The 9,915-nt window shown below is 46.9% G+C and overlaps 1 protein-coding gene and 1 long non-coding RNA gene across 2 annotated transcripts in view; one reads left to right on the plus strand and one right to left on the minus strand.

Annotated features, from left to right (window-relative positions):
• The first annotated feature begins 1,238 nt into the window (after positions 1 to 1,238).
• LOC122542613 overlaps positions 1,239 to 9,915 on the plus strand; it is a 25,569-nt gene continuing 16,892 nt past the window's right edge. Inside the window, exons 1-2 of the long non-coding RNA XR_006309830.1 lie at positions 1,239 to 1,681; positions 1,788 to 1,909. This is a non-coding gene — a long non-coding RNA (uncharacterized LOC122542613). The remainder of the gene's footprint in view (positions 1,682 to 1,787; positions 1,910 to 9,915) is intronic.
• Positions 5,815 to 9,915, minus strand: part of LOC122542611 (alpha-protein kinase 3-like) — a 23,344-nt gene continuing 19,243 nt past the window's right edge. Inside the window, exon 4 of the mRNA XM_043680579.1 lies at positions 5,815 to 6,185. Within this exon, the coding sequence (XP_043536514.1) occupies positions 6,064 to 6,185 (122 nt within the window). The 3' untranslated portion in view covers positions 5,815 to 6,063. The remainder of the gene's footprint in view (positions 6,186 to 9,915) is intronic.

Here is a 9,915-nt window from a genome sequence, read left to right on the forward strand (position 1 = left end):
TCTCCCTCTCTCTCTCCCTCTCTCTCTCTCCCTCGCTCTCCCTCGCTCTCTCGCTTTCTCTCGCTCTCTCCCTCCCTACAGATGCCACCTGACACACAGTGACTTGCAGCATTTTTGTTTATGTTTTCAGTCACGTGATAACGCACGTCTGGGGCAACTGGAATTGAAGCTGGGCTGCAGAGTTCTGAAGAAAAGTGACCTCAGACTCGAAAAGTTAACTCTGTTCCCCCGTGCACAGACCTGCTGAGTTCCACTTTCAGTGTTCGTTTCAGATATCCAGCATCCACAGGATTTTGCTTTTAATTCAGGAAGTAGATCTGAGTGCCCTGTTTTAAAATTAGGGTTGACCCTGTGGGTAAAGAGAAAGTGAGGTCTGCAGATGCTGGAGATCAGAACTGAAAAATGTGTTGCTGGAAAAGCGCAGCAGGTCAGGCAGCATCCAGGGAACAGGAGAATTGACGTTTCGGGCATGAGCCTTTCTTCAGGAATGAGGGAGAATCGACGTTTCAGGCATGAGCCCTTCTTCGGGAATGAGGCGGAGAATTGACGTTTCGGGCATGAGCCCTTCTTCAGGAATGAGGCCTCATTCCTGCGTCGAAACGTCAATTCTCCTGCTCCTTGGATGCTGCCTGACCTGCTGCGCTTTTCCAGCAACACATTTTCAGCCCTGTGGGTAAGGAGACTATTTCTTTCTTCTGAAATTTGGAACTCTGTCAGAAGGTAGGGGAGGGTCGACACTGAGTACTTTTTTCTTTCATGCTGATTCTTGCTAAGTAACGCAATCAGAAATTATTAGGGGAAATGTTCAGGACTCTGGGCCTCTCACAAACAGACTGAATGGTGGAGCCAAACAGCCTTCCTCCATTCTGACAGTGTATGTTCTTATTTGAGGTTACACAGTGCAATCAGGCAATGATCCAGACCCTCCAATATGAATTCACCATATTACAGAGCGCACCAAGAGGAATACTGATCCCTCAAAATCTGGGAGACAAGAACAAGCAACATGCTTCTCTACTGGCTGATCAACTAAGGTAGCATCACGGACAGCTGGGAGAGGTCACAGTGCCTGCATCCTGTTCCACGTTGGCAAAGCAATGCAGGCCGTCTATCTGACAGGGAAACCAGGAGCAACACTACCACCATCCACCCCCGATGCACGGGGAGAACTTACCACCAAGGAGGAGAAAGTGAGGACTGCAGATGCTGGAGAGCTGCATCGAGAGTGTGGTGCTGGAAAAGCACAGCAGGTCAGGCAGCATCCGAGGAGCAGGAGAGTCGACGTTTCGGGCATAAGCTCTTCATCAGGAAAGAACTTACCACCAAGAGACAGATGGGCAGCCACATTTAAAAGGGGAATTGGATACACTCAGGGCAAGGAATAGACAGGAAGGCTGCTAACAGGAGATGCCTCATGTGGAGGATGAACACTAGCATCAAGCAGATGGGCCAAAGGGTCTGCTCAGTACTGTACGTTCTTTATGCAGTGAAGTCCTGGGGATTAAGAATCATTGAAAACCTCCCAAACCATGATATTTGCAGTGGACAGAGCAGGCTCCCACAGGCAGTATGAGATATACCAGCAGCACACAGCACTGGGAATGTATGGCTTCCTTTTGTATTCCTTTTAAACTTGAGGATCAGCAAAGATTAGACTCAAGCGAAAAGACATTTCATGCAGGTAAGTAAACTGGTGGAAGGTGGAAATGTGAACGGCAGGACGGGATTGCAACTCCTTCACCTGACTTTCCGTTCTCAAGAATATTTTTAACCGCATTCTTTCACAGGAAGCGGGTGTCACTGACATTGGCACACCCGGCCTGCCCTCAGACTGAGCGGCTTCCTATAGCCACTTCAGGGTGCAATTAAGAATCAACTCCACTGGTGTGGGTCTGGAGTCACGTGTAAGGTAAGGACGGCAGTTTCCTTCCCAAAAAGGACATTACTGAACCAGATGAGTTTTGACAACAATCAACAATAGTTTAAGGGTCACAGTCACTGAGATCAGCTGACAATTTTAGATATAGCAGACTTTGTTTTAACTGGCACCTTAATCAACCAGTAGATTACATTAGATTAGATTACAGTGTGGAAACAGGCCCTTCGGCCCAACAAGTCCACACCGACCCACCCATACCCCTATGTTTACCCTTTACCTAACACTATGGGCAATTTAGCATGGCCAATTCACCTGACCCTGCACATCCTTTGGACTGTGGGAGGAAACCGGAGCACCCGGAGGAAACCCACGCAGACACGGGGAGAACGTGCAAAACCCACACAGTCAGTCGCCTGAGGCGGGAATTGAACCCGGGTCTCTGGCGCTGTGAGGCAGCAGTGCTAACCACTGTGCCACCGTGCCGCCCACGGTACTCTTGATAAACCAGTAAAAATTATAAACTTCATATACTGCGATCTACTGAGATATCCGAGTATTTGTGCTATGAATGAAATAAAACCATGATGGTTAAACCTCCTGAAAGATTAGGGCCAATCAAGGACAGTAGTGGGAAGTTGTGCGTGGAGTCCAAGGAGATAGGGGAAGCATTAAATGAATATTCTTTGTCAGTATTCAATATTCACACTGGAAAAAGACAATGCTGTTGAGGAGAATACAGGCTACTAGACTAGATGGGATTGAAGTTCACAAGGAGGAGGTATTAAACAATTCTAGAAAGTGTGAAAATAGATAAATCCTCTGGGCTGGAGAGGATTTATCCTGGGATTCTCTGGGAAGTCAGGGAGGAGATTGCAGAGCCTTTGACTTTGATCTTTATGTCGTCATTGTCTACAGGAATAGTGCCAGAATACTGGAGGTTAGCAAATGTTGTCCCCTTGTTCAAGAAGGGGAGTAGAGACAACCCTAGAAATGTTAGACCAAGTTAAAAGTCACACAACACCAGGTTATAGTCCAACAGATTTAATTGGAAGCACACTAGCTTTCGGAGCGACGTTCCTTTATCAGGTGGTAGTTGAGGGCTCAATCCTAACGCACAGAATTTATAGCAAACATATACAGTGTGATGTAACTGAAATTATACATTGAGAAATTGATTGTCTAATAAGCCTTTCATCTGTTAGAATACAGTGATAGTTTCACTTCTTTCATGTGTAAATCACAATACCTTTTTTAAAAAAGTTACATTGTCAGGTTAGCTGTTAACAATGGTGATAGCTAGATAATATGTTGAAGGTGTTAGCCCCCACAGGTGAAAAAGGGTAAAGTGGTTTATGTGATGTATATGGATTTCAGTAAGGCATTTGATAAGGTTCCCCATGGTAGGCTATTGTAGAAAATACGGAGCTGAAAATGTGTTGCTGGAAAAGCACAGCAGGTCAGGCAGCATCCAAGGAACAGGAGAATCGACGTTTCGGGCATGAGCCCTTCTTCAGGAATGAGGAGGGTGTGCCAAGCAGGCTAAGATAAAAGGTAGGGAGGAGGGACTTGGGGGAGGGGCATTGGAAATGCGATAGGTGGAAGGAGGTTATGGTGAGGGTGATAGGTCCTTGGTGGAGTGGGAGGGGGAGTTGAAGTGTTGAGCCACGGGGTGGTTGGGTTGGTTGGTCCGGGTGTCCCAGAGGTGTTCTCTGAAACATTCAGCAAGTGGCTCAACACTTTAACTCTCCCTCCCACTCTACCAAAGACATGCAGGTCCTTGGACTCCGCCATCGCCAGACCATAGCAACACGACGGCTGGAGGAAGAGCGCCTCATCTTCCGCCTAGGAACCCTCCAATCACAAGGGATGAACTCAGATTTCTCCAGTTTCCTCATTTCCCCTCCCCCCTCCTTGTCTCAGTCCCAACCCTTGAACTCAGCACCACCTATCTAACCTGCAATCGTCTTCCTGACCTCTCCGCACCCAGCCCCACTCCGGCCTATCACCCTCACCTTAACCTCCTTCCACCTATCGCATTTCCAACGCCCCTCCCCCAAGTTCCTCCTCCCTACCTTTTATCTTAGCCTGCTTGGCACACTCTCCTAATTCCTGAAGAAGGGCTCATGCTCCTTCTCCTGCAGTCGATTCTCCTGCTCCTTGGATGCTGCCTGACCTGCTGCGCTTTTCCAGCAACAAATTTTCAACTCTGATCTCCAGCATCTGCAGTCCTCACTTTCTCCTAGAAAATACGGAGGCATGGGATTGAGGGTGATTTAGCGGTTTGGGTCAGAAATTGGCTAGCTGAAAGAAGACAGAGGGTTGTGGTTGATGGGAAATGTTCATCCTGGAGTTCAGTTACTAGTGGTGTACCACAAGGATCTGTTTTGGGGTCACTGCTGTTTGTCATTTTTATAAATTACCTGGATGAGGGCATGGAAGGAAGGATGGATTAATAAATTTGCTGATGACACTAAGGTCGGTACAGTTGTGGATAGTGCTGAACGATGTTGTAGGTTACACATAGATAAGCTGCAGTGCTGGGCTCAGAGAAGGCAAATGGAGTATAATGCGGAAAACGTGAGGTGGTTCACTTTGGAAGGAGCAACAGGAATACAGAGTCCTGGGTTAATGGTAAGATTCTTGGTAGTGTAGATGAGCAGAGAGATCTTGGTATCCACATACATAGATCCCTGAACGTTGCCAACGGGTTGATAGGGTTGTTAAGATGGCATACGGTGTGTTAGCTTTTATTGGTAGAGGGATTGAGTTTTGGAGCCATGAGGTCATGCTGCAGCTGTACAAAACTCTGGTGTGGCCGCACTTGGAGTATTGCGTACAGTTCTGGTCACCGCATTATAGGAAGAATGTGGAAGCTTTGGAAAGGGTTCAGATGAGATTTACTAGGATGTTGCCCGGTATGGAGGGAAGGTCTTATGGGGAAAGGTTGAGGGAGTTAAGGTTGTTTTCGTTAGAGAGAAGAAGTTTGAGAGGTGACTTAATTGAGACATATAAGATAATCAGAGGGTTTGATAGGGTGGACAGTAAGAGCCTTTTTCCTTGGATGGTGATGGCTAGCATGAGGGGACATAGCTTTAAATTGAGGGGTGATAGATATAGGACAGATAACAGGGGTAGTTTCTTTACTCAGAGAGGAGTAAGGGTGTGGAATGCCCTGCCTGCAACAGTAGTGGACTCGCCAACTTTAAGGGCATTTAAATGGGCATTGGATAAACATATGGATGAAAATGGAATAGTGTAGGTTAGATGGGCTTCAGATTGGTTCCACAGGTCAGTGCAACATCGAGGGCCGAAGGGTCTGTACTGCGCTGGAATGTTCTATGTTCTAATTACATTTCTGTTACTAAAATTTGTGTATTTGTGATTTTAGCAGTGTTTTTACGCAGGATTTTTTGAGGGATGTTGATATCTCGAAGTTAAAGGTCACACAACACTATGTTATAATCCAACAGGTGTATCTGGAAGTACAAGCTTTCGGAGCGCTACTAATCCATCAGGTAGCTAGTGGGGCAGGATCATAGGACACAGAATTTATAGTAAAAGATCAAAGTGTCATACAACTGATGTGATGTATTGAACAAATCCTAGATTGTTGTTAAATCTTTAATCAGTTAGAATGGGGATGCAGGTTTCAGTTGATGAATATGTAAATCCCAGAACGTCTTTCAAGTTACAGCCCCGAGATCACTCAAGGTTTTATAAAAAGTGACATCTTCGCTCATAACAATGCACTAAAGGTGTGAGGTTAGAGTCTGTCTGAATCCCAATCTTGAGTCAGAGAGGTTCTATTTCCAAGATAGGAATTTATAAAATGTCACATGGACTGACTTTGATCTTTTATTATAAATTCTGTGTCCTATGATCCTGCCCCATCCTACATGATGAAGGAACAGCGCTCCAAACGCTAGTATGCTTCCAAATAAACCTGTTGGACTATAACCTGTGTGATTTTTAACTTTGCTTGGTCAGGATTTACTGCGGTGATGCGTACCTCTCGATTATCTGGAATATTTGATCACCTGGGACACTCCTGGTCCCATAGGGGCTGGTTAATATAAGGTTTGCGGTATAACTAGCTAAATCTAAATCCCACCAGTTGCGATGGATTTGAAACCACCCTGAAGTTCCAGTCTGGGCCCTGGGCAGTGATGTCACCGCTCCCCCACTTACTTATACAGGTGAAGAGAGTGCTTCTTCCCGTAGCGGAATATTTGGTATTTGGGAAGGCCGCAGTATCGGTCCATCTCCTTGTCGTCTTTGTACCAAGTGATCTCTGGTGCTGGGTGACCTGGAAATGAAATACATCCAGTTCAGACCCCATGTCGTATAAACACTCCCCCCCCCCCCCCCCCCCCCGGCATATCATGTTACAACATTGTGGAGGAAAGTAAACGTGTACAAAAGGGTAGAGAGAGCTTGCTCCATTAGAACCTTTCCACGCCCTTACTACTCTCTGAGTAAAGGAACTACCTCTGACATCTGTCCTATATCTATCACCCCTCAATTTAAAGCTATGTCTCCTCATGCTAGCCATCACCATCTGAGGAAAAAGGCTCTCACTGTCCACCCTATCTAACCCTCTGATTATCTTGTGTGTCTCAATTAAGTCACCTCTCAAACTCAGGGCACCCCCCCCCCCTCTTAAACGGCACTGAATCTCAGCAGGGCATCAAGAACCTCATGTTTTACTCCCCACTGAACGATAATGGACTTACAGAGGAGTGACTCACAGCTAACTAGTTTGAACTGAAATGGTGACGGAGTCAACCAGAATCCGCAAATGTCGCCAAAGCAGCAATGAGAGAAAGCAACGTGGACGGATGACAGCAAGGATACTGGGAGCTCTCCTTTCTCAGTCTCAAATCCCAAAACGCCAGTGACCAGTGAAAAAGCAGCTTGGGAAAATCACTGAAAATTCGATATCTACAAACTGCCAACGAAACAGAACAACAACTCAACAGTTTGGCTCAGGTCTTTTCATCCCCACAATCCAGCAGGGGCCTTAAGATGTGCCAGTGCAGTTGCCTTTGCATCCCTATCTGTGCAGACAGCCCTCCCATCACCCTTTGTGAGCTCTCAGTGTGAGGGGGCTCCACGTTGTGCTTTATCGCTGTCGGTGGGGTAGTAATACATAATTAAACACCACACACTCTCTCACTAGAAAGGCCTGGAGTGGGTTGCCCATCATTTTTGATCTGGCTAATTACATTTAAGTGAAGGGCAAGGCTGTACATTAGAAACATTGGTCCACTGACTGACTTTGTAGACTGCAAAGAGGGGAGTGGGGAGCGCTCCCCAGCTGACTCTAATAGGAGGGGCTCTCTGGCAGGCTCAGCAACGTGATACTAAGGTCACTGACTCTCATGGGTGAGGAAATCTGGCATGGAGGCTGAGCCAACTCCCATCATTCCACAGGGCAAGAGACTGCATTTTACTGGGGGAGGCAGAGTAGGGGCTAGACTGCCTTTGAGAATGGCCTGGGTACTCTTGTCTGACTACAGTCATGGTCTGAAGTTCTGTCAAGTACTGGGAGTATTCACGTGTAACAGCAATGTGACTGTAAAGTGAGTGCCCTACTCTGAGTGAGCTGAGCACAGGTACAACAGATCAGTGTAAGGCGCAGAGCTCCAGCAGCAGCCTCTTCGTGACCCAGTCATCCTGAGCCAGGATACAGAACACCATGTCACACCGAATGGTCAGCTCATTCTTTCCGGCAGTTGCCCCGAGTTCTCAACTTCCAACGTCCGGGGGAAGGTCCCACTTCCTGGAAACGTGCCACACGCCTCATCGCTGAGGTGCCGCTTTTGGGTGTCATGGCAGCAGCAGAGGACTGCCCGGGTTACCAAACCTGTCACAAGCCGAACTGACCCATCCCTGGATTTATTTAAGATGTGGTGAGTGGACAACCCACTGCCACCTGAGGAATTATGGGAGTGAGCTCGGTGATAGGTGGGAAGGTGGTCTGACTTATAGAGTCACAGAGATGTACAGCATGGAAACAGACCCGTCGGTCCAACCTGTCCGACTTAATACCCAATCTGTTTGGTGTGCCCTTTGCCCCCACCCCACCCTTACTGAAAACACGCCCAGCGAAAGATGGGAGCACCATAAGACATGTGAGCAGAAGTAAGCCGTTCAGCCCACTGAGTCTGCTCCCCCACTCAATGAGATCATGGAAGGTCTGATCATCCTCAATTCTACTTTCCTGCCTTTTCCGTTTAACCCTTGACTCCCCTCAGTGATTAGAAACCTGTCTAACTCAGCCTTGAATATACTTAATGTCCCAGCCTCTGTGGTAAAGAATTCCACAGACTCAGTCCATTCTGGGAGAAGAAATTCCTCCTCATTTCTATCCCAACTTGGTGACTCCTTACTGTGAGATGATAGCCTGTGGTCCTAGACTCTCCCAGAAGGGAAAACCGCCTCTCTGCATCGACCCAGTCAAATCGATAAGAATCATGTAATGTTTACCTCTCATTCTTCAAAACTCTCTTGAATACAGGCCCAATCTACTCTCTCTCTCCTCATAAGACAGTCCACCAATCGCTGAGATCACCCAAGTGAACCTTCTCTGTGTGAGGCCCAGTCTCAATCTGCAAACTGGTGGTGGCGGGGGGGGGGGAGGTTCATCTGGGATAGCACGAAGGAGGTTGCATGGCCTCAGCTGGGAAACGTCTGCACACAGCTGGACAACCATGTCCTCCCCGGACCTACCCCGTTCTCTAAGGGCTTTGGGGAGAGAGCGTCAAAGGGCAGCCTCCTGCACTGAGACCTCTCCCCTGAAGGGGGCGATGCTTCCTTGCTGTGCAATACACACTCCACTCAAACAAATGAAAGCTTTTCCCGAGCATCTGGCCAAAGGACAAGCAGAAATGGAAGAATGTGGAAGCATTGGAAAAGGTGCAGAGGAGATTTAGCAGGATGTCACCTGGCCTGGAGGGAAGGTCTTCTGAGGAAAGGCTGAGGGACTTGGGTCTGTTCTCATTGGAGAGAAAAAGGCTAAGTGGGGATTTAATAGAGATATACAAGATGATCAGAGGATTAGATAGGGTGGAGAGTGAGAGTCTCTTTCCTAGGATAATGATATCGGCTCTTATGAGGGGACATAGCTGCAAATTGAAGGGTGATAGATTTAAGACAGGTGTCAGAGGCAGGTTCTTTCCTCAGAGAGTGGTAAGGGTGTGGAATGCCCTGCCCACCAATGTAGTTAACTCAGCCACATTAGGGGCATTTAAACAGTCCGTGGATAAGCACATGGATGTTGATGGGATAGTGTCGGGGGATGGGCTCAGATTAGTTCACAGGTCGGCGCAACATCGAGGGCCGAAGGGCCTGTTCTGCGCTGTATTGTTCCATGTTTTATGGCGTGCTCTTAGATTAGATCCCACAGCGTGAGATCAAAACATGCTCTTTATTCCCTTTTGCAGTTTGAAATGCTTTTGGAAATGGAAATGTAACCGTCACATTTTAATTTTATGTTTATCATGAGCCAGATCCATTGAACTGTAAAGGTGCAGCAACAGTCATTTACAATTTTTGGAGGGTCTATATATAAATTCTATTCCTCCCTCTGCTGGGAGCACTTTGGGGCCAGTGACCATCATTCTATTAGTTTTGAAATAGTGATGGAAAACGATAGATCAAATCTAAAAGTTGAAGTTCTAAATTGGAGGAAGGCCAATTTTGATGGTATTCGGCAAGAACTTTCAAACGTTGATTGGGAGTAGATGTTCGCAGGTTAATGGAGGGCTGGAAAATGGGAAGCCTTCAGAAATGAGATAACAAGAGTCCAGAGAAAGTATATTCCTATCAGGGTGAAAGGGAAGACTGGTAGGTGTAGGGAATGCTGGACGACAAGAAAAATTGACAGTTTGGTTAAGAAAAAGAAGGAAGCATATGTCAGGTATAGACAGGATAGATCGAGTGAATCCTTAGAAGAGTATAAAGGCAGTAGAAGTATACTTAAGAGGGAAATCAGGAGGGCAAAAAGGGGACAGGAGATAGCTTTGGCAAATAGA

The sequence above is a fragment of the Chiloscyllium plagiosum genome, chromosome 40 (genome assembly GCF_004010195.1).
Source record: "Chiloscyllium plagiosum isolate BGI_BamShark_2017 chromosome 40, ASM401019v2, whole genome shotgun sequence".
NCBI lineage: Eukaryota > Metazoa > Chordata > Chondrichthyes > Orectolobiformes > Hemiscylliidae > Chiloscyllium > Chiloscyllium plagiosum.